Source organism: Corvus cornix, chromosome 7, assembly GCF_000738735.6.
Source record: "Corvus cornix cornix isolate S_Up_H32 chromosome 7, ASM73873v5, whole genome shotgun sequence".
NCBI lineage: Eukaryota > Metazoa > Chordata > Aves > Passeriformes > Corvidae > Corvus > Corvus cornix.
In genome coordinates, this window is record NC_046337.1 from 11,249,240 (window position 1) to 11,273,452 (window position 24,213).

General features: G+C 43.9%; 1 protein-coding gene across 15 annotated transcripts in view; it reads right to left on the reverse strand.

Annotated features, from left to right (window-relative positions):
• Nucleotides 1-22,269, reverse strand: part of SLC15A2 (solute carrier family 15 member 2) — a 61,952-nt gene extending 39,683 nt beyond the window's left edge. For 6 of the 15 annotated variants that reach the window (XR_752674.4, XR_752673.4, XR_752672.4 and 3 more), the window contains exons 1-6: nt 16,146-16,841; nt 8,833-8,879; nt 5,475-5,562; nt 4,720-4,861; nt 2,789-2,881; nt 1,597-1,696 (exon numbers count right to left, since the gene is read on the reverse strand). Coding sequence is in view for 12 of the 15 variants with exons in the window: in XM_010407042.4 (XP_010405344.4) it covers nt 1,597-1,696; nt 2,789-2,881; nt 4,720-4,861; nt 5,475-5,562; nt 8,833-8,879; nt 16,146-16,263 (588 nt within the window). In the remaining 3 variants the exon portion in view is untranslated. Of the gene's footprint in view, nt 1-1,596; nt 1,697-2,788; nt 2,882-4,719; nt 4,862-5,474; nt 5,563-7,733; nt 7,817-8,832; nt 9,149-9,181; nt 9,259-13,349; nt 13,414-16,145; nt 16,848-22,083 lie in introns of those variants that run through there. The other 9 variants (XM_019290431.3, XM_019290429.3, XM_019290428.3 and 6 more) reach the window with 7 other exon arrangements.
• Between the last annotated feature and the right edge of the window lie 1,944 nt (nt 22,270-24,213).

The window sequence follows — 24,213 nt, forward strand, 5'->3', positions numbered from 1 at the left end:
ATAAACACTATTAATCATTAATATTCATAGAAGTAGCACTTGTGTAAATGCTGCTGTTGGACCTCTCAGAATTCTTTTGGGACAACTATTGGTGCAGCAAGCCAGGATGCCCACGCACTGGGACGCATGCAGCTATCCCAGAGCACGTGTGCTGTGCTGCCAGCCTGCTTTTGGTCAGAGTTATGCCAACTGGGGAGGCTGGTGACCACCAGAGCATTGCTGATCCCCCCTTCTGCAGCATCCCCTAAAGCACCAGATCCAACTGACAGCACAGTGTGGACATGCCTGCAGGAGGATCTGCTTTGGACAAGTGAATATCCCACATTTTGTTACTTCCTAGTAATCATAAGCTTCATCACTTCAGCATCACTCAGTTGTGGGGAAAGCACAACTCTTCCCAAAATTTTAAATTTAGTCTGTATTATTTCATTACATGGTGACTACATTCTGGGGCATTGCAAAAGACAAGAGAAAACTGCCCTACCGGGCTCCTTGTCCAAGGCCAAGGGGCCAACTCTTACCCATCTTTACCAGTGCTTTTCCTGACACACTATTAGTCTAATGTCTTTCTTTAATGCCTCCATTGATGGGAATTTCCATCTCCCAAAGGTCCTAGCATTTTCCAGTATTTCTCTAGATCTATTTCTGGAAAAATTTTTCATACTGTCAATCCTAAATAATCCTCTTTCCGTTTAAGCTTACTCATCACAGACCCCAACACTTATTTTCCTTTTTGTAGCAGTGACCTTCTACATATTTGACAACTTATGCCATGCACAGAACTTGCTGATTTGAATACTTGACATTAAGAAAATGGAAATTTTTATTTGTGTGTTAGGTCAACGTAAATCTATTTAACTTGAAGTCAATTTAAAAATTTAGCATTTTGCCTGAGGATTAGCACTTCCTGACCTGCTTTGCTTCTTTAAGCACTACCTTATCCCTGCTTGAGCCCCTGTGCTGAATAATGGGAGTTTGAGATTAGTGCAGATGAGGGGCTAAGCACTCATGACAGAGAATGAGGACGCAAAGCACCTGGACTACAATTCACAGGATACACAACACAGAGCTAAACAGAAACATTTTCTTAATTCTTCAGAACCTTCCATTTTGGCACTACCTTCAAAAGACCAGAATTTCCCACAGTCCTTTCTGAACAACATCTGAGACACAGTCTATGACTGATTTGAGGCAAAAATCCCACAGAATCATAGGGTGGTGATACAATCTTTTCTTTCATTTGCTGTATTCCATTGCAGTGCATTACAATCACCCCTGTTAAGCTGGTTCATGATATATACAGTTCTGTGATATGCATGACAGGATTTTTCAACTACTCTGATGTCCAATTAACATTTAGATGATTTGATGCAATTATGACCTATCCTTTCCAGTATCAATCCTGTTCTGCTGTCATTTTGCCTTCCTGAAGCATCAAAATTCTCTCAAGTCTTATGCAAACCATTCTACCTCCTGTCTTACTACGTCTTTTGCAGCAAGCTGGCCCTTATTCTAGCACAACAGGATTTTGATCACATAAACATCCCCACAAAGTAAGCAGACACTGCATATTTTAGGAAAGAAAAGAAGTCTTACATGTTCCTCTTCAAACTGGTCCCCACCAAATGCAGAGACACAGGGCTTGATACCTCCCGTTCCAAGGGCGATCAAAAACAGACCAACCATAGACAGGACCCTTCATGCAAGAACAAAAACATCACCATTGCAAAATCTTTCCAGTGCTTATGGGAGTATTTTAGTGTCACCCAACCATGATTCTTCTGATAATGTTGTCTTTTGCACACAGGTAGTGATGGTGAGCCAGCTAAACAAACAAGTTAAATATCCTAATAATTTGAAAAACAAGTTAATTATCCTAATTCCTGCACTCCATACCAGTCAATTAACCAAACTGGTTTTGCCAGTTTCTTGTTGTTCTGAGGTCCAGTAGACATATAGGAGATCAAAGAGCTGTGGAATTATTTTTCATTCATATGACAACAAAAGATTTCCGAGATCAATTAAGAAAAAGAAAAAAAAGAAAAAGGGGAGTACTTTTTGCAGCTTTCTAGCCTGGGTAAGAGCAGACAAGCTGTTCAAATGAGACTCATTCTTGTGTGCTTTCTACTTCCCATTGGTTTTCAAAATACCATTGTTGGCCTGACAGATTATGTCTCTAGGGAACAAGAGTATCAGGATTGGCCAGGTCTGGGACAAAAGAAAACTGTTCTGTAAACAACATATGCTCCTGCCTGCATGTGCATATTTTTGAGTCATGACCACACAGACAAAACCAGCTTGGTGGTTTCAGAGACACTACTCTGACAAGCCTATCAGTTCAGAACCTAGAGGGTTGTATCCTGTGGAAGAGACAGACCCTTCCCCTGTCATCAGAAAACGTATTTCAGTTTTGTGTTCCCATGCACATGGGGGAACCTTGCTGAGCTGGGCAGCTGTGCTGATGAAATGAGGGAGGAAGGAGCCTGGTACAGGCAGTTGGATGGAGGAGACCAAACCAGTAGCGTGGTATAGCAGAGAGGGGTGATCCCCAGTGCCTGTGTCAAAGGGGTTAGAGTCCCTGTGGTGATTTCCAACTCCATCTGGCATGGTCACACACCAGACCCATCCTTCTGCTCTTACTCAGACATTCCTAACCCTTCCCTGATGAAAGAAATCCATGCACAGCACCAAAAATGCTGGACTGATGGAGGTGAAACAAATTACAGACTTGGGTAAGCCAACTACCATCACAACCTGTTACAGCACTGTGGCTTCAAGGGCTACTTACACATGAACTGCCTGGTTGCCCAGGGATGGAATGGCACCGACTGATTTTATCAGATGGCCAGCAACATACACAATGGAGAGGTAGATGATCGTCCTGTGAGAAAAGCAAACAGCAGTGACTGAAGGTGCAGGGTGATGAACAATTCAAAACCAGAGTGTGCCCATGCTCCCTGATATGGCAGCTCTACTTGGCAGACACACAAGGAACTGGTTTGTTCAACCACTGGTAGAGCAGGCAGCTACAATTCCTTTGTGTCAACACTGAGTGCACTAGAAGGAATAGATATGCAAATGGGTTCAGATTAAGGACGGATAGCCCCTGCTTTATTTGTAGATGTTACTGAGCAGAATAAATAAAAAATGTTCCAGTCTTGTCACGCATGGAAGACTGCACTGTTCAGGTCCAACTCAGTTTCCAGATTATTAATAACTGGCATTTTGTAGGATGTGCATAAGTGAATCCCTTGACTGGAAGGGATCTCTAGAGACTGTTGCCCACATTCAACCCACCTAACCAACAAATGTAAATTAGGAGTGTGGTTTCCTCATTGTAAGTCTGTTTTGGGTCCCAAGTACCTCTGAAAGACTGACTTCATCTATCTGCCTCCCATGTGTTGCTGAGGCAGAAGAAGAAATCTGAGTAGGATGATCAGACTTGAGTGAATTCTATTCCCTCATCACCTTCAGGACTAAGAGAAATCTATGTATTCATGTGCTGAAGACACATACAGAGGGAATCAAAGGACAGAGACACTAGAAGAAGTCCTATGAGCTTTGAGCATGAAACTGGTCCCTGATGCATTCAAACCCTGGTTGCAACAGATAATTTAGAGCCACATCAGATCATTCCTAAAAGCCCCTCTAATCTGTTATCTGTCCTTGGTATTGGTCAAGGCCCAGCTACTACATCAAATGCCACCTCCCACTAAATTATAGGGATTACTCCAAGTCTCTTGCCTAACACACCAGAGTCTGTATAAGGATTTACCTTCTCACAACGTCATGCTGCAAGATAGACATCCTCAAATACTAATGAACATTGCTAGGCGACCTTAAATAATGAAGTTAATAAACTCCCACTGTTATTTTTTTCATTCAAAGGGACAAGAAAATTACTAAAACTGAGCAGAGAGAAAAAAGGACACTGAGAGCTCCTTAAGAACTTTCTTCTGGAAAGGCATATGGCAGTTGTTTATTTCCTGTTGAGACTCTTCTGCCAGATAGGCTTAGTCCAGAGAGAAGGGTTCAGCTGCACTTTATCACCCTGATGGCCAAGACTCCTCAGACAATGAAAAAACAGTGCCAAGCAAAGAAAGTCCTATATCCAGCTGGTCATCACCACTCTGGGGCAGATGCTGGCTCCACAACTTATCATCAGAAGGGAAGACTGCCTAAGGACTCTTACTCAGGAAGAGTCTACCTAGTTATGTGCTGATGGAGATGATTTGAGAGAACCTAGGTTTCTCAGGCATAAAAAGTGGGTGTGCTGACACATTCCTTATGCTGTGAGAAGTGTAAGTAAGTACATTATAGTTAGTGACATTTCATCTGAATCTGAGAGATCTACATGATGACATTGCTTCCTCACTATCTCTGAATCCTTCTCAGAAGCAGACCTTGGCAAACTGAGGGTTAGTTGCCCTACACTTCAGCTTCCTGAAGACACGTAGGGAAGGACAGTAGAGGAAAAGAGTGCTTGTGACATTTAATTTGTCCCAACTTTGTTGCCTATTGGCCCTTGGGTGTTAGAGGAGCACAGAACAGCATGAGCAAACAGATCAGCTCTGTTAACAGAGAGGAGCTGACCTTCACAAGTGTGTCTTTGCTGCACTCTGAGCTAGCTCAAAACTGGGGGCACACAGAGCACTGCCCTTGCACCGGCTGCACAGTGTTGATGCATGCTGACTGAATTAGAGAGATGTCTTCACTTACTTATATTTCCCCAGCCATGAGTCTGCCATGATGGCTCCGATGACAGGTGTGAAATAACACAACGCGGAAAAGGCATGGTACACAGCAGTGGAGAGATTTTCATCCCAGTGGAAGAAGCTTAAGAAATACAGTGTCAGGACAGCTAAAAGAAAACAAAAAAAAATCATATCAGATAATTACTGTGTATCTCTGCAGGTAAGCAGGATCATGGTGGCAAGAAAACTACTGATTTGCCTAGCAACTGAGCACTGCTGTGGAAAGATTTGTGCTTCCAGACCTGTTCCTCATAATCTCTGACACAGGAGAAGCTAAAATGAGATATATGAGTATCCAACATTCTTTGCTCATAAACATTTATGTTTAGCTGAGAAATGTATTTTCTAGCTTATCTTAACCTAACCTGTAGTTCTGTTTACGCACATTTTCTATTTGCAGATTAGGTGCCTGTAAGATTCAATTCCCAAACACACTGATTGCACATCAACTGTGAAAGACATCACATAGTAGAAAACCAGCTTTGATATAGAGAATTATAGAATAATTTAGACTGGAAGGTACATTTGGAGCCCTCTAGTCCCAACTTCTCATCACAGATATAGCAACAGTGTTAGGGTACACTGTTCATACACACATTCCAAAATACCAATTAACTTTGAAAGACAGTTGATACTACACACAGCACAGCTCAGAAACACCAATCCAGTTTGTATAAACACCTCAGGATGGGAAAGTCAGTCCCCAGACAGGCCACATACCTCGCATGCCATAGTAGGAGAAGCGCTCGCAGAACTCGTTCACCACAATGAAGGCAATGCTCAGGGGGTAGTTGGAGCCACAGAGTTTCTGTGGGAGACAAACAAGAACATACCAACCGTCAAAGCCTTCACCTCAGCAACATATTCCCACAGTGTCTGGGTGGTGGAGAGGAGTCCAGTCCAAAAACCAAGTGCCCACTGCTGCTTGACTGGCCTGTGAGCTGGATGCAAGGGAGAGAGTGGACCTCACAATACTCTTGCTCTGATTAAGGCTCCCCAGTGAATCAGCCTGGCTGACATGGGCCCAGTAAGGACTGCCGTGGGGATTCACGGGCTGTCAGCAGCCCAACATGGAGTTCCAGGAACTCCACTGGAAGGGTGCCAGCAACTCTTCACTGCAATGCAGAAAAGTCACTGGGACCAAAAAAACACCTTTGGATGCCTTTTCTTCTGCACTTCATATAAAGCTACCACCCTGCCCCAAAACTGCTCCCTCTTCCTGTACCAGACCTTGCCTCAGAAACTGGGAGACCTCAGAGATCTGCTGTCTACATCAGTGTGTGAAGCTGCTCCTTCTCTCAAACTCTGCACCTCACTTGTGCCGAGCTTTGCCACCACTCACTGAAGCAGAGCATCAGCTCTCTGTCTGGCACTCCCTCAGGCATGGCATCCATTTCATATTCCAAGACTGCTGGCATAGCTATGGATAATTCAATTTATTAATCAGAACTTTAAAAAACCCCAGCGATGGGACTGTCAAATCTGTCTGAGTGTGGCGACTCTTTCGCTGAGCCTGACTTTACTCCAGCCAACATCAGCACTTCCCAAGTGAAATACAAGGCATTAAACAGAGGAGACTTGGCATGACCTTGTGTGGGCCTCTGTCCCCCTTGTTACCCCACAGTGGTCTGAGCTAAGCAGCTTTCAGCTTCCAGCTGCTTAGTAGCTCCACTGCCTCGCAACAGGAAAGCAGGTTTTCACAGCACTGCCAATTAGTGGGAGAGAGGGGCTGGCCATGGATTTGGTGAGGGATTTGGGGGGAGTGTGATATTAACAGTTGCAACTATATTTATAGTTTTAAACAGTGATTGTATGGGCCAGTGAAGTGAGATGAACTCTTCACACGCATTTCTGTGCCTCAGGTTGGAAATAATGAATTCCTGTATTTCTTCCCAGAGTCCCAAATGCAAATACAGTACCAAACCAGATGTGTTTATTCAGGTTTATTTCACCACCAAGAGACCTAAGCTTATTTGGATTCCCAAAGCAATGGCATCAAGTTTAGAAGAGTCTAGCTTAATGACGCTGTCTTCTTCAACATTATCAAAGAGCAACAAAACAGACTGATTGTAAAAAATCAAAACTCCACAACTCCCACCTCCCCCCTACTTTCCATTACTTAACCCTCTAAAGACAAATATTTTTATTCATTGTTATACATAATATATATGTATACATTTTTCTCACTATTTATAGACTGCCTTTCTCTAAGAAATCCTTGATCTTTTTGCTTTACTAGAGTAAATATATAATTATCCATTTCATCTGTAATTTACTCTGAAACCATTGTGCTCAGCAATATGGCTTGTAAGAAAGTGTGGGCTTCACTGGGGCCTCCTGCTTTTAGATTAGCCTAAAAATGGTGGCATATATAAGCTGTAAATGCACAAACACACAACCATATGCACACACAGAATATTTTTCTCCTACAAGTTTTTCATAATAAAAGAAGAAAATCCATAAGAGGCAGATTATGTTTCGTATGGGTGCTGGGAGGCATTTTCTGAAATTTGAAGTAAAATTGTACAACAGGGATTTTTTTCTTCCTCTCTTTCCCAGACTTCACTGTAAGTACTCATGGCATTTAATAACAATTGCTGGAGATGCAGAAAGTGACTGTTCAAACCCAGGAGGACAGGTGGCAGGAGCGCTGCTGCCTGAACTCACTCCTCCACACCCAGTGCACAACTCCCAGTGGATTTACTGCACTGGTTTAAGGTGCAGTGACTCATTTCAGCCACTCCTGCTCTGGAATGGGCACCTCCTACAGATGAGCAGGGGCAAGGAGGGAAAGAAGAGCAGGAGGCAGTGACTTCCCAGCTAAACCTCCCCAAGTACCTGAGCCAGGATCCTGAGTAAATGCTTACAAATGTAGAGCAACGACTTACAAGCAGGGGTACTTCCATCTGGCTTGTATGTCATGAGATGGCATCAGCACATGCAGAAACTCTCATGTATTCTCTCCACTGTATCACTGACCTGCCTATGGCCTGCCTGGACATCCAAAAGTGGGAAGTTTTCATCCATGTGGAGAGCCAGATGCAGTTTGCTCGTTTTCGCAGAGGAGGACTGTGCTCAGCAGAGAGCCCCAGGAAAAGCAAAGAGGTTAAGCCTGGATTCATGAACACACAGATAGTCTGCAGTGCTTAGCTACCACAGCAAGCCTGGGATCTGTGGGATTATGGATCTCTTAAAGATACTGTGGAAGTTGATAGGCTGTGTTTTTGGAAAAAAGAAAGTTCATTTAAAGTCCCCACTACAGGAGACATTAGTTCTCAACTCTTTTTGCTGACTAATAGCAAAATGGGATAAAGATTACTATTTCCCAGGAGCACTGGATATCTAATAGTTAATGTCTGCACAGTAATTAAAATTGAGTTAAATAGTTGGTTTGCTAATGACATGACTGTGAGTTTTAAGACCAAGTATTACATATTATCCTGCAAGTCAAAGCAGCTGCAATATAAGCCAAATTCTCCCTGAAGCCAATGCAGTGAACAGTTCTTAGGGGCCAAGCACTCAACAAGAATTAGCCTGAAAACCTGCACAAACATCAAAGCTGCAACGTTCACCTGAATTAGGCTTTAAATCAGATTCAAAGATGTAAACCCAAGGCTCTGGCACTACAGCTGGGCTCTGTAACACTCACCAGCGGCCTGTCCTCAATCCTGGTCCTTCCTTCTGCTTTTCAGTGTCTGGGTACCCTTCCCTGATGGGTTTCATCAAACTAAACACAGTTCAACTCTCTCCTTCTATGCACAACATCCCCATCCACTTCAGAGATCTAAGTTCTTTCCCACAAGGAAAGTAGTGTTCAGGAAAAAAGCAATAAAAATCCTTACCCTTTTCCCCAAACATTCAGACAGTTTGTGTTTTCCCTTTAAGCTGCACTTTCTTAACCTAATCAGGTTAGTGGAGGGATTTTTGCCTTGAGTTGTTAAGGCTTATTTCAACTCTCTGCAAGAAAGGGTGTTTGTCTCTAGCCAGAGCACAACAGAGGAGAGAACAGAGAGATCTTGCAATGTTTAGAACAAGCTGAGCAGAAAGCAAAGCAAAGGAAACCAGCAGTAACACTTACCGGGGATTTTTTCTGAAGAGGGGAATCTCCTTTGGGGGGATCATCTCCTGCAGAAATAAAAGTGAACAAAGTTTCCTTGGATTCATTCCTCTGAAAAGCGTTCATCTCCCCTCTCGCCTTGTCTCCCACCATGCTATGTGGCTGTGGTGAGTTGACTGGGAAGATTTCCAACCTCAGGCACGAAGTTTGATTCAGTTTGAGTTAACCCTAATTGAGCACATTTGTGCAGCCAGGGCAGAAAAGGGAGGGAGATGCTACCAGGAAAGACAACTCCAGAGTTCAAGAAGAGTCAGGGAACACAGCCTAAATTAGTCACAGGTTGGGGCTGTCAGTACTTCGTGGCACAGACCTCCCTGTTGTTTGGCATTCCCCCAGCTATTGTACGTGCACCAGCCCAGCATGGTGCTGGATGCTGCACAGATGTGAGCTGAATAAAAATCCCAGGTCCCAGATACACCTACAGCCTGCAGATTTAGGAGCAGAGCGTGCATCGCCCTCCCGATGTGGTAATGACAGGTTTACTCAGCAGGGATCTCATTTCACTGGAAAGCCACATGTTCCAAGACATAACTACTAAAATGCTCATCACACCAAACCCTTGGACACTGGATGTCACAGATGCCTGCACTGTGTTAAATCATTTCTTTGCTACTGCAGGGGTGAAGTGATCCAGGGTTCATTCCCACACCAATTCCCTAGAATGACCTTGCCTTTTCCCATGAGACAGCTTAATCAAGGGGACACAGCCAGCACCCAGAAGCAGCCCAATTCCTCTATTTTCTATTACAGAGCAAAATTCACAACCTTCCCATAAATTATCCTCAGCGCTTGTGGCTCTGCTGTATCCTCGGCACAGTGCAGAGGTTTCTTTTTCCTCTTACATTTGGCTTCTTTAAAAGACAAATGTTCAGAGAATTTTCCCAAATATTTCTCCCTTCTCTTATAAGCAAAGCACAGACCACACCCAGAAACCACAGCTGGTACAAGGAGTCTGCATAAACTCATCCTTAGCTCGAGCTGCTGATAGTGCCTGGTTATCACAAGAACCAGGTTTGCAGCTGACAAACCAGGAAAGAAGCCTTTGGCCACACCACAGATCCTTAATCTGGCTTCAGTTACTGTTAACAAGACATGGAGAACACTTACACAAGGGAATCAGATGTGACAGACTGCACAGAGGAAATATAATTACTGTCCACATTCCTTCATGTGCTCTGGCATTGCTTCCTCTGAAAATCCCCAGGGATTCTGTTTCACTCCTGCTAGCTGGGCAGCTAAACATGGGGTCAACTGGGCAGCTAACTTGAAGGCCAAACTTTAGATGGCACCAGAAAGTTCTGCCCCTTTCTTGATCCTTGTTTCTTCTACAGCAGTGGCAAAGCAACAGTTTGGTACCTCCCCTGTACAGCCACAAACCAGCTCTTGTCTTCAGCCCTCCCAGTGATCTGCACACACGCAGAGCCTTGCTTTTCACCTGGGTCCAGCCTCCAGGGAGCTCAGGTTTGTCAAGCCCTTTTCATGAGTATGAGTGACTCAAAAGCAGACCCAGTGCTGGGGGCAGAACAGGTCTTGCTCACATGGGTCCTGTCACCACACACCAGGCTGGCACGTACTTGTGTCCTGCAAGTCTGACCCCATGCTAGAGGCAGCAGAAATATTTCTGAGCCATCTGCTGGCATCTCATGCCCCAGGTATTTCTATACAGCTCCCAGTAGAAACCTGCTGTCTTCTGCCACACACAGGCAAGCAGAGCAAACACAGCAACAGAGTTATTAAAGGAATAATACAAAAGGAAGACAGGAAAGGTTTCACCATCCGTTGCACAGCGCTCCCATGCTGCTGCAGTGTGATGCCTTAATATTTTTGGCCTCCTGCTGATATATTTCCTCTGTGTGTACACAGCCCCATGCGTCACATAAGCAAAATGATAATTTTTTTTAATACTAGCATGAAAAACACTATCAGTCAGTAGGATTAACATACCACTTGTCTAATACACTGCAGAGCTGTTTAGGCCATTAGCTGCCAGAAGGTCTTCTCAGACAGAAAGGGAGAAAAGGAATTCAAATGTCTGGCAATAAATGGTAACTTGTAGCAAACACCAAAAACAAGTTTAGGAGAATAAATTTGCAAGCACCTCAGATACAAATACAGAATAATACTTGATAGAAGGAGACCTGTGTGTCCTGGACTGAAAATCAGGAAGGAATTGTACCACAAATGGAAATAAGGTGGCATTTCTGAAGACAAGTATAGACAAACAGATCAAACACGGAGTGGTAGAGATGTGCCAGCAAAGCTAAGGCACAAAATGAACTACAGCTAGCAAGAGGACACAAAAGGCAATAAGAAAAGGTGTTAGAAATGCTGTCAATATTGGAGAAAGAGGAAGGAAAATGAAAAGCTGTTATTTAAACCAGAAAACAAGCAAACAAAAGCTTATCCAGAGAAGCCAGGAAACTTGTGTGCTTTTTGTTATTTTCACTAAAAAATAAATTGCAACAAGGTATGCAACACCTTTGAAATGAACCAGCAGGAGTACGTGTGAAATGAGACAAAAGCTGCTTAAACAATATTTGGATATCTCAAATGTGCTCTGATCATCAGAGCCTGATGAAATTCACCTTCAAGTGCTGAATACCATATTGAGCCACTTCCCTTGTGAAGGGCAAAAGCAGAACAAGCATCACCACTGCCCCTAAAAAAGTAGGTTGTTCCACCAGGTGTGTTCCTCCATAGCAAGAGAGATACTTGACCAGATAATCCCTTCTAAGCACCAAAAGGAGAATAAGGATTACAAAACAGCATTTCATATTGGAAAAAATGCTCTCAAACCAGACTGTCTTATTCTCTGGTGACAGTGTAAGTAGAGTAACAGCTAGAGCAGCTCTGTATGTGATATATCCTAACTCTAGTGTCTCTGATCCCTCACAAGGAAATAGGGTCTGTATGAAATGCCCATAATAGTGGATGACTAGGAAATCCCTCTAAGAGTATCTATCAATGATTTTCCATCAGATTAGGAAAGCATGAAACATACAGGTCCTCAGCTTTTCCTTGAGCAGAGAAAACTTCAGCACAGCCAGCATGGTGCTCTCATTTGTGCCCAAAACCAGGGTGGAGAAGCCTGGAGGAAAACCGGGTACAAATCCAAAATGGTGTTGCAAAATAGGAGAAACCATTTTACAACTCTGTAATGAAAATTATGAAATTTAGGAGACTACCAAATGCTACTCCTATTCACTGATAGGAAAAACAGCCAGAGAGATGAACTATTACCCACTTTCATTGAGGATAAGATGGCAGAAATAATTGACTTTTTTCAGTAAAGAAGATTTGGGGCTTCTTTTTCCAATTTCCCTTTCAGCAAGGACAGATGAACACTGGAACAGAGATGATGTGGATTGGCCTGCAGGGTTCAGACAACTCATGATGTCTGTTATATAAGAATGTGTTAGGGACTACATAAATATCAGGTCCTGTCCCAGAGCAGGCATATGGATGAGGTGTCCTCCTGGATTTCTGTGAAAACCTTGTGCCAAACAACTTCACCTGGAAAGCATGAAAGCAAGGACTGCTTTCTGTAAGATTTGCTCTTTTCTGAATTATCCTTTATGCAACTGGGTAGTCTGTAGGATGATTCATACTTAAATGTAATATTCAGCTACCAGATGCCTTGCATAGCCAGAAGTTCCCACGAATGCATTTTGCTATGATTTTCAGTTCATAATTAACTTTTTCTGGTTCCCAAAACCTCAGAAAGAGAATCTGCATTTTCACATTGCTTTTACAATCCTCACATTCTCACCGCTCCCTGCTGCAGTACTGTGTGCCTTAATCTGTTTATATTCAACGAATCTCTTCATTTTTACCTGCATTCATCTTGAACAATCCCTTCCTAATTTTCAGCTCAGGCACACTCGTCTTTTAATAATGAGTCTAATTTTTAATTCATATACAATGGCCATACTTTTATAACCCTTTTACCCTATATGTATTTCTCTCCTCTTTCTCTGTTTCTGAGATAAGGTTTTAAGAAACTAGATGAATGTGTGCCAGCAACACTCTGGGCTTAATGACCAGACCCTGGAAGGACATGATAACCTCTGGAGGTTTCTTCTGGCTTATTTTCTCCAATTCTTTGATCACAAGAAAGAGCAGGGCTTAACTGATTTAGACAGATCAAGAGTGGTTTCCATTGCCTGCAGACTTCTCCCAAACTTCAAAGTAATTTAAGAAAATGATGTATCAAATCATTTGAATAACCAGGAAAATATGCCAGAAGCCTTCAAACCCACATCTCTCCTCTATTCGCCAGCCATTACAGACTCAAAATTGTAAAGGTATTTAGATTAATACCACTAACAATATCAAGTACCTACTCTATATTTAAGAGCCTGTCATGGGGTCACAAGTCAACCTGTAACAATCAGAGAAACTTCTCATCCCCCCTCTTGCCTTTTTGCCTTCAGTTTATCTTACAATCAGCAAGAAGAAATCTTCTAAAAATTCCTCACCAGCATGGGCTTCCTTTGCAGGCTGTGGTGTGCCATCCCCCTCTGCCATTCTGGCTGCTTCCTGCGCCTTGGACGACCTCAGCTCTGTTGTGCCAGAAGATTAACCTCGTTGAGCAATCCTGGCTCTTTTTCACCCTGCTGTTAATGTTTCACTTCCCAACAGCAGTCCTTTGGCCACCAATAAAAAAGTTAAACATCCAGTTATTTCTGATCTGAAGTCATCTCTTCTCAGCTCCCAAATGTCATAGGGAATCTGCCTTTCTTGAATACAGCCTCTGAGGCTGCATGGCACCTTTCGTGGATGTTCACAATCAATCACTTCGCACTGCAGCTACACTATCTTTCAATAAAATTACTACTTTGGATGAGGACAGGGACTGGCTCTGTGACTAGACAGGATCTACAGCTGGCCACAAATCCAAATTTTCAACACTATACCCCAGATACAGAGCTGGTCTTAACTATACATATCTTTCACTATCATAGAATCACAAAACAGTTTGGGCTAGAGGGGACCATCAAAGTCCATCCAGTACAACTCCTCTCCAATAAGCAGGGACATCTTCAACTAGACCAGGGTGCTCAGAGCCCTGTCAAACCTGATTGTGAATGTTTCCAAGGATGGGACACCCAGTGGTTAAGGTTGTGAGGACACACAGGGTTTCACCAACCTTTGACAGACTGGCTCCAGTTCCCAGTTCTTTGCATATCACACAGCAAAGCAGATACAACATTGACAAGCTGTTCCCTCAGACCCTTTTTCACCTTCAAGCCATGAGCTGCCTGAAGGAAAATCAACAATTTTTCTACTGTGCTTCCACTGTTTACTCCTTTCTGCTTTTCCCCCATAACCTTCTCTAAACCGCTGTGACTTTCTTTCAGAGAGGCTTTATGGAAACTCCTCTGCAGGGGAAAACCCCAGATATTTTCTGCAGACACAGAAGTAGTTTAGAGTGAAATTCTGTGAGTTCCGCAATAGAGTAAAATGGGGTGTCCATCACCCAACATCATGGCCCTGAAGTCATCTGCATCCTTCACCTTTTTATTGCACTCAAGTCCCACCTGCTTCAAGGCCCCATAACTATCATCATCACCTCAAGATACAGTCAAGGCTACAAACAGGCAGGCAGTTCCTGATGAACTCTGCTATTATCTGGACATAGGATGATCCAGTGGAACTGGGCAGGAGGACTAGAATGATGCACTAGGGAAACAGCGAGAGACACCTGAATTTAAGAGTGAAGAGAAGCACGCAACAATAGCTACTTATATGTGCAATAGTGAGCAGCCTAAGCTGATCACGATCAAATTCCAACATGAAATGAGGAATAAATTCCTACAGATGATGATTCATTTGATAGAGCAACAAGGGATGCAAAGCCTGAAGTGAAAGAAGAAGAACAGCATGAACAACTCATAAAAAGATGATGGCAAATCATGAGGTGCTTGCGAAAGAAGGACTGAAGCAAAACTTTAATAATGGCTACAAAAGAGAAGGCTGTGCACAGAAGAGATATTAAAGAAAAGATAGATGGTAAGAAGAATTTAAATCTATAATGTAGGAAGTATGGCCAGGATCCAGGGAGTGCTATTCATATTATAAGAAGATACAGCACAGATAAGTACAAAGCGCAGCATGGCAAAGCCAGCAGCGTGAGACTCTGGGCAAGCACTGTGAAAAACAAGCAGAAAAGACATATGAGCACTACAGGCCAGACAATGCAATAGAGAAGAAAAGCTGGAGGGAGAATAATTGTTGGGAAAAATAAAAAGCTTCACTTGGTAATGCTTGTGACTTCTTTTAGAAGATTAAGGGGCAGAGGGGGAACACATGAGGAAGGGCTTTTATTTGTGAACAACTTTTTAAGAGGCCATCATAGCTAGGGAAAATTAGGATTTTTCTCTTCATTGGAGGGAATGTTCAAGCAAAACACAGGGCATGAGAGAGCTGAGGCAGGAAATGAAGAAAACTCAGCACAAACAAAATACAACCATGAATTTAAATTACTTTCTAGGTTCTCAAGATGAGTGTATCACAAAACCACTGAACAAAAAATGGAGACTGGTTCCAGAATAAGACTTGAGATCTTTCAGAACAGACCACTGATGAACAGCAAATGAATACCAAGGAAAGCTATGTATTACATAGAAAATCAGGAATAATTTAACTATTCAGGCTGTCAGTAAGGAGATGGGCTAAGTGACCTCTTGAATTATTTTCCAGCTATTTTCCCCTTCACTTCTAAGCTGTACTTGTTGCTATGGTATAAGGTACCATGTTGACTGGTAGCACTGGTTTCAATAAGGTCGACATGGAGAAAATGTACATCCAGGGGCTCCAGGCAATGGAAACATGTGCAGTCCCTGGGATGTTTCTATGTTCTGCCTTTCCTGACAGTCCTTTATTCCCCCTTTATAGAAATTTAAGGCATTTTAGGAATGCTGCCCACTTCTTAGAGACAGTTCCTAGTTGAAACAATAGCTATTTTTAGTGTTCACATAGGTATGTAAAGTTAGCAAAAGAGAGAGTGCTCTGAAAAAAAATAAATGCAGAAAAGGAGAGCCAAGATAGGTGTGCAAGGGCATGTGAGCTCGGTTTCTAACAGTAGTTAGTGCTGTTGGTCTCTCTCGGGTGCAAGTGATCAGTTCTGACTGTCACAAGGTGTGCTGGTCCCTCAGGCACCCAATGCCACACCTGTCTAGCTCAGGCTCAACTCAGGCTCTCTGTTCAAAACCTCTGAATAACAGAGAGAGCCTGGAAACAGAAAAATCTAAAGGTTTACCCAGTCCACTTGCCTGGAGCTGAGGCTGGGTCGTCCCCTTCCTGGTGTGAGAAGGTGGGAGGTGCTCCAATGCAGCTGGAAGAAAGATGGATGTGGGGAGGCAGAACTTTGGAAAAACACTTGAGGACCATTTGGTGTCCCAAGAATATTTTCTCCCCTGGTGGTTTCAGAAGCAGAATCTCACATAGTGCCTTTCAGCAGCAGCTCTCAGGGCATCTCACTCAGCAGTTATCAGTACCTCCATTTCAGAAAAGAGCAAAAGAAGGAAGAAACATCCTGATGAAGGTAGACTCCGCTGAAGCCTCTCGCATGCCAGCCCAGCAGTCTCTCTGTTCAGCTGCCCCGCCTGCAGTATTATCAGAGCAAGTGAGAAACAGCTACTGATTTATTGTGCCACAGGCTCCACGGGACAGCTGAGCCACTGAAGACATCACAGCCTGCAGCAGCCTGGGTCTGGAGGAACGCTGTGAAAGACAGTCGCATCCAGTGTCTCAGCCACCCCGTGGGTGCATTGCCCTACTCTCCGTGCTCACTTCCGGCCTCTGGTACAGATACTGCCTTGGGAGTTTTCTCTTTCTGCACCGATCTCTCAGCTGACCAGTAGCTCTCTTCTGGTGGTGTGTCCCGCTCCCTCTCCCACCCTGGTCCTGAGTAAAATGCTGCTTTCACTGGCTTCAGTGAGAGGCAGTTGGTACTGAGAAACCAGAAATCCTATAACTACTCTATTCCGCAACAACCAGCTCACAGGGATGCCTGGAACTGGGGGGGGGGGGGGGGGTGGGGGGAGAGTGAATCTGTTGGGCAGTGAAGGAGGAGCTACAGGATGTGACAGCAGGACCCTGGGGTTTGGTTCTGACTACGTTGCTTGTCAGGCCCTTGAGCACTTATTTCAAGTTTCCTAACCTTAACTACACTGCCCATAAAACAAGCATCAAGCAGCATAATCTCCTGCACATCTGGGGCAAGTGGTTTCATTCATTAATCTGGCTACTGGACTAAGAAAATCTCAGAGAAGGCATTAATTCCAATTTTTCCAATTTTTTTTTCCACACACCCACAGTAAACAGCCTGTTCATTGTTCTCTGCAAGATTTCCTATGTCAGGAGATATAATGCACTGCACAATTTCAAATCTTTGCCATCACAGAGAGGGTATTCTCACCACAACCCAGCACACAGCTGATTTTTTGACTGTGGTTTAAGTCAGATTGCAACTGTGTAATCGGTATTTCATCAAGGCAAGATGCCAGGGACAGAGAACATGTAAATCCCAAAAATACCTCTGTTCTGATAAAAAAAACCTTCCAGATCTAATCCACAGAGATCTCAGCTCTCTGACAGTGGCCCCTCCCAGATGCAAGCACTGACAGATATGATACGACCTTCTGCATTCTAGGGACTGTCATTTCCACTGATCTGTTAATCAGATCCTCCCCACCCAGATTCCTCTACCATCACACCAAGGGTCAGGCAGATTAGGGGCTCGTCCAAGATTCATTAACTCTGGTTCCCTGCATTTTCATAACGAGCTTGCAGTGCCATCCATTCTTTTCAGCCTCCCCCCGCAGTGACCATGGGGATCAATTTGCTAACACAGTGAGTGGGAGCAGCTCTCACCAGCTCCAGGGGGAAGTGCAGTCATGTGGGCTTTCCCTGCATCAGGTCCCAGAGGAACTGGCACAAAATTAGAGATTTTTTTTTTTGTTTTTTTTTTTAATGTTGATCTAACCATACAGAGTTTGGATCTCCAGGGACCCCAACACTCTGTAGCACAATTCTTTTTGTCCTGGCCATCCTGTGCCCAGGGCAGTCTGCTCTCCACTGGCACTCATGACAAATCCCCTCAGAGTTTGGCAGGGAGAAGGGTTATACTCTCATAGAAGGAAGAATTCATCTGTGACTCTTCATCCTTATGCTAACTCCCAATAAAAGGTCCTTTTTTCCTGGAGATGAGTGACATCTGATCGACCTCACATCAGTGGGACCAGGAGTGCTCAGCCTTCCCTTGATGCCACCCCAGAGCACCTGTTTGTCTTCCTCCTGCTCAACCATCTTTCTCCCAGATCTCCAGTCCCATTAGCTTAACTGGATCACATCTTCTGACTGAATACTGAATTAGGCATTTGCTTTAATCCTCCTCCTCCTCTATCCCCAGCCTCTCCTTCCTCCTGGGATCTTGCATGGGGTTGTGCCCACCACACAACAGCTGAGTTCTGCAACACATACCTGCAAACACTCTGTGTGCTTCTCTTGTGCAAACAGCAACCCTGAGCAAAGAAATGGTTTTTCCATGGACACACAAAAAACCACCTCTGGTGTTCTTCAGCTTGTGGCCACCCAGAAGCCATAGAGCAGTGCTGAATGTGCTGGGCAGCAGCATGGCACATGCCTAAGCAGCAGGCAATGGTGTACATTAACACATCCACTGCAGTCTCATCTGTGGTGTGTGACAAGTGGAGATGGTGTTTCCACCCTGGCTGGTGCGTAGTGGTGTTGGGGATACACTGGTACAAACTTTAGACCACTCTTTCCACCTCCTGTGCCCACAGCTGTCTTTGCTGTCTGGCATTCAGTCTTTACATGTCTCCAAGTACTCCTCAGTAAACAGAGGAGACCACACTGTCAGAGAAATCCATTAGTGACAACATTTATTAACTTTGATAAATCTGTGCCAAAAAATGCAAACACCTTTTCCACGATCTCCAGCTATGCCTATGCTACACGAGAAGATCTAGCCATGCCAGTCCTTTAAGATGCAGGTGGCCACTCGAGTGAATTGAATACATTCAATTGACTTCAAAGAACCTCTGAGTGCTCAGCAACTTGCAAGAGATTTGTTTATAGAAATAATCACTTTCAGAAGAAAGGTGTACATGGCAGTTTTTCCTCTACCTCCCATTCAGTTTTACCTCTAACAATAAATCACAAGAGACTCAACATGGAATGGTCTGGCATTGTATTTATCTAGAAATATTTCTTTCCTGTATAAACTCAGATTAATATTAATTCTCTCCAAGATAAAGGCAGCTAGAAATAATTTGAGGGCACAAAACCAGTTTTCAGCATTACTGACATTTCCCATTGTTAACAAACAGATGATCTTAAAATGGTAAAGTCAGAGGAATAATTCCTCTCTTATACGAGGTCTGATTGACTAGACATGACAGATGGTGTTTTTATTACTTTCTGTTCTAAAAGAGGCTTCATCTAATGCAGCCCGAGCTGTGTTATGAGTCTTAACCTCTCAGATAAGCAAACCCTGTTTCATCAGGTTAATGGATCCTTACTTGATTCAGGAAGGCAATTTTCCTTAAAGTTATTCTAATTAAGTACTCAGAGCCCAAATTGTCCTGGCTGATTGACTGCCAGCAATGGATAAATCTCTCTACTAGGGACCATATTTATTTTCAAAGAGGGAAAGCAAGTTATTATTACTATTATTATTATTACAGAACCAATTCTATCCTGCATTCAATGGCTTCTCCTATACTGGCTTTTACTGCTGTTGCAGAATTAAAGACAAAAGTATAGTTAATGAAGCCTTTCTCTCAATAGTTTTGTTAAATAACAGGCAGGGAAGGAAAATTAGAGGTGGCCTGCTATCTACTGATACCCCCTCAATTAACTGCCCCCATGGCAATAATATCTAACCCTAATCAGCACAGAACCCTTCAAACAGGCTCACTCCAACCTGTCTTCCTGCATCAGCCCCCAAACTGAGGGCTGCTGGCCCCAGTAACTTTGTCACTAGGCTGAGAAATGACAGAGGACTATCTACTTTCTAAAAGAAAAGCTCTGAAGGAAAACCAGTGCCTGAAGGATGCTCCCTGTAAGTTCCATCTCCTGCAGGGCATCTGGCTCCACAGGCAGTTTGGTGCTACAGCTTCAGCTTCATGGGAGCACAGTGACAGCACAGGATAAGGATCATAGTGCCCTGCTGCCTTGGCTCTTTGCTGACTCCTGTCACTCCAGGCAGAAGCCCTGCCAGCCGTGGGGCTGACCAGGCTGCTTAAAGAAGCAGATGGGAGGCCTGACCTCTCCTACTCTCTTCCACCTACTACAAGACTGGTCTAGCAACTGAGCCCATGTGAGGACAAGGAGAAGAACAACCACCTCAAGGCTATGTTCTCACACAGAGAACATAGAATTCTTGCATAGAAACAAGAACTGAATCCACAGCTCCTGAAGGATCATTCAGTCAGTGCTTTTACTTCTCAACGCACATATTAGCTTTTCACACAGCCTCACAAGCAGAATTGGTAGCCCTGATGCCCCATAAGACATTCAGTATTGGATTTCCACCTCCAGAAAATCTGACCCCCAGGAGTCTTAGTTGGAGTTTGCAGAGCAGCCAAAGTGAGCTACTTAACACAAAAAAGTTCCTTTGCCAGTTTCAGGGAAGCTGAGCTGTTCTCCTTACAGCTCTGCTGAAGTTATTGATGCCTCAAATGAAACAATCATTCTCAACAATTTTTATTTACCAGCCACCAGATTTTTAGGGTTTCGTCACGCAGAGAATTGCATTTCTATATCAAGGCAGGCATCTTAAAAATAGTGATTATTCTGCAGGAATTATAAAGATATGGATAGCAGGTGAAAATGGTGTGTTTGAATCAGACTCCCAAGCCAAAAAGTCAGGAAGTATGGCTGGACTCAGGCTCAAGGATCAGAAGCTCCCAAGCTTCCTCAAATGTCTCTGTTTCAGGTCCTGTCATGTAGCCTGTCACATTTAAAACGCACGGCACACTTCAGGAGAGGCAGCCTTTTAAAACAGTGATCTCCTTGAATATCATTGTGAGGTTGACTGGAGACACCTTTGGACTCAGAGCAAGCACCACTGCTAATTGTTCAGACGGGGGATCAATAGAGAGGCATAACTTAAATACCTGTTACTTGTGGAGACAGCCTCAGGGGACAGCCCTGGAACTGTCCTCACAGTTAAACAATCCCAGAAGTAGGCATCTGTCCCTGTTAATTACTGCTGGAAAATAAAGTATCAGAGCAGCAGGAGAAAAAGAGGAGAGCTTGACTCTTACTAGGTCTCATCTGCTACACCAGTTTTGTAAATGAGCAGTGTATGGTGTAGAGAACTTGTCCCTGGGCCTGATGCAAACCCCCATAAATCAGGTGAATGGACCATAAGCAAATTTCCCTCCCATCCAGTTTCCAGTGTCTAGGAATAGCTGACTCCAGCTGCTTTGGAACTGCAAAATGGCTCCAGAGCTATTGGATAAGCTGCCCCAGTAGGTTTCTCATTGCCTTTATTGAGTGTTGGGTCAGATGCTATGCACAGAGGAGTCTGTGATCAGTGAACCCATGATTTGGTAGTCCTCTGCCCAGGAACTTATTCACAGTTAATCCAAACCAACTTCATTCATGAAACTGGCTGGAAATCTCATCAGAACAGGCTTTGCAGAGAGATTTCTGACACTTTTGCTTCCAGCATCAGCTGAAAATAGAGCAAAAAGAGACTCCAACTTTCTCTGAGTGTTTTGTCACATCTGAAGATGGGTGATTAATTCATAAAAAATAATAGCAGCTAGCTCATTTTCTGCCTTTTGCTCCCCCCCCTCTCCCCCCCCCCCCCCCGCCATGAGCAGGGGTGTTTTTTCCTTAGGCTTATATGTTTTTCAGAACAATTTGTCACATAGTGCAAACCATTTCAGGTACTTAACAGCATTAGTGATCTGCAATAGAAGCAGGCACAACAGGACACGTAGGTTACATTGTATGCTTCCCAGATTTCCACCTGGATGAGCGTACATCTTAGAAACACGTTTGCAGCGCAGATTTGCACAACTCTCATTCTGAAGCTCTTGCATGGATATTCTGGATGATTGCCTCAAAACAGCCCACTCCCACCAACATTCCGCACACGACGTCTGTCTGCTCGAGCACTCCCAGCCAGGGAACACGGAAGGAACAGGAACACAATCCAAGCAGGTTACTTACGGAAATCTCTGTGGGCAGTCTCAAACAAAGGTGTCGGCAGAGTGTCCCCAGATGGAGGGATTTCCATGGAGAAAGCAGTGAAGTGGTCCAGTGAAAAGAAGAGCACTATGACCTGTTTAAACTTCAGGATGTGTCCAAGATAAATGCAGGGTATGAATATAAGGTTATTTCTTCTTGTATCCACAGCAGCACTTGTATTCCATGGTAATGTACAGAGAACAAATGGCAAAACAAACTCTTGGCCTCACAGTAACATTGTTCTGTTTGTTGTCCCTGGAGACCTTCAGTTAATCTTCATCTGTGGGTTTGGCCAGAGAAATGTACTGGTGAACCTCCCTTCTCTGATTTCTCTATGCAAACTAAAAGCTTCTTGAGGATTCATTAACTCTTTATTTCATCATTTCGTGTATTTCAGGGTAGTCATTTGCATTTTCTGTACCACCCAGCGGCTTTGTAAGTGCAGAGTTATTGGTGAGGTCTCTTCCCAACTTGCACATGTTCCAGAGCAGCGGTCCTAAAGAAAGAGCTGGTCCTACAGCGAGGATAGACAGCTAAAACAGGTACATTGGACCTAGCTTGGCCAGACCTAGTCTATCTCAGCCCTAGAGTTTTCCTCCTTTTTTCACATTCCCTATTGGGGAATGGAAAGCAACTCAAAGGATTTGACTACATCAAGCCAACTTACCAAAACTGATCAGTAAGCAGAATTGATGTCATATGTTTTCAAGAGTTCATATTCAGCTAAATGCCTAAAATTAGGTTTAGGCTTTGGTGAATGACAAGCAGCTTCTCCAAAAAGGCAGTCCTCCTGTGAGTGCTGAATATTTCTCAGGCATCCCCAATTTCCACACATGCAAGAATCACTTTGCCATTCATGTCCAGGTTGCAGAGAAATAGGAGCAAGCCAGGCAGGTAGGCCTGTGTTTCTAAGGCAAAGTAACCTTGACTTCTTTAACTGAGAAAGAAAACAAGTTTTCACTTGCTTCAGTCTTGCCTTCATAATCTACTGCAAAGCTGAAATCTGCTGCTCCTGAGAGCTGGCATGCAGGAGGACAGAGCCTGACACACGTGGCTGACCGGCCATCCACCCAAGCACCCCATGCCCCATCTCCACAGCACCCAAACATCTCTAATGCACCAGCAGCTTCCCCCTGGTTCAGGCATTGAGCTCTAGAAAATACAATTATTTCAGTCCAAATGCTCAGGTTGCTGAACCACCTGTGGCATGTTAGTTGTGAAATAAGGATGATTGATGAGCAGCGTACGGATCATTTTAGAGGAGATAAACCAGACATTCAAGATGCTTGTGGCAGAATAATTCAGAGGACATGATAAAATGCCATTGCATCCCTTGAGATGAAAGGCCTGATTCTCCTCTCACCTAGGCTCTGCATTGCCTGTGAAGCCAAACCTGCAGTAAAATGGCTAGATAGGAAGAATCTCCTCCTTGGATGTCAGTAGGACTGCACTGGAGTGAGGATATCTGAGTCACAGACCTCAGTAGCCTCTAGCTGCCCAGGAAATCCACCTCATTCCCACAGTGAGGACCCTGCAAATCCTTGGAATATGGGAGCTTCCAGGCTTCCCAGCATAGAGGCAGGAGCCTGGAAGCCCTAAACCAAGCTTCTTGTTTCCACTGCTGCTTCTGGCAGGGAATCCCAGACTTCTGGGATCTTCTACACACCTAGATAGGTCCAAGTCTCTTCATGCCATGTGAACAGCCCTTCAGACTGCAGTAACAAGCATCCAAGCCTCATATGCTGGGTCATGGATATGGAGCCTTCCTCAGAGCAGAGAGAGAAAATGAGGTACCTAAAGGCTGGAATTCAGGCACTAATGGCTGTGAGGTCACCAAGGAGAGGAAAGAAGGGAAGCAAAACAACATGAAGGGAGCTCAATTTGCCATAAAAATCATAGACAGTAATACAAAATCTTTTACAAAGATTCCTTCTGCCTCAGAGTTCATGCACAGGAAGAAATCTGTCAAGACAAACATACCCCAAGAAAAGACCACCTGGGAAATGTTGAGGCAGTTCTGCCCAGTCCCCTCAGCACATTAATGTCAGGTCAGTGAAAACAGGGCTGGACAACACTTCTGCTTATAAAAAGGTCAAGGCTATTTTCAACCAG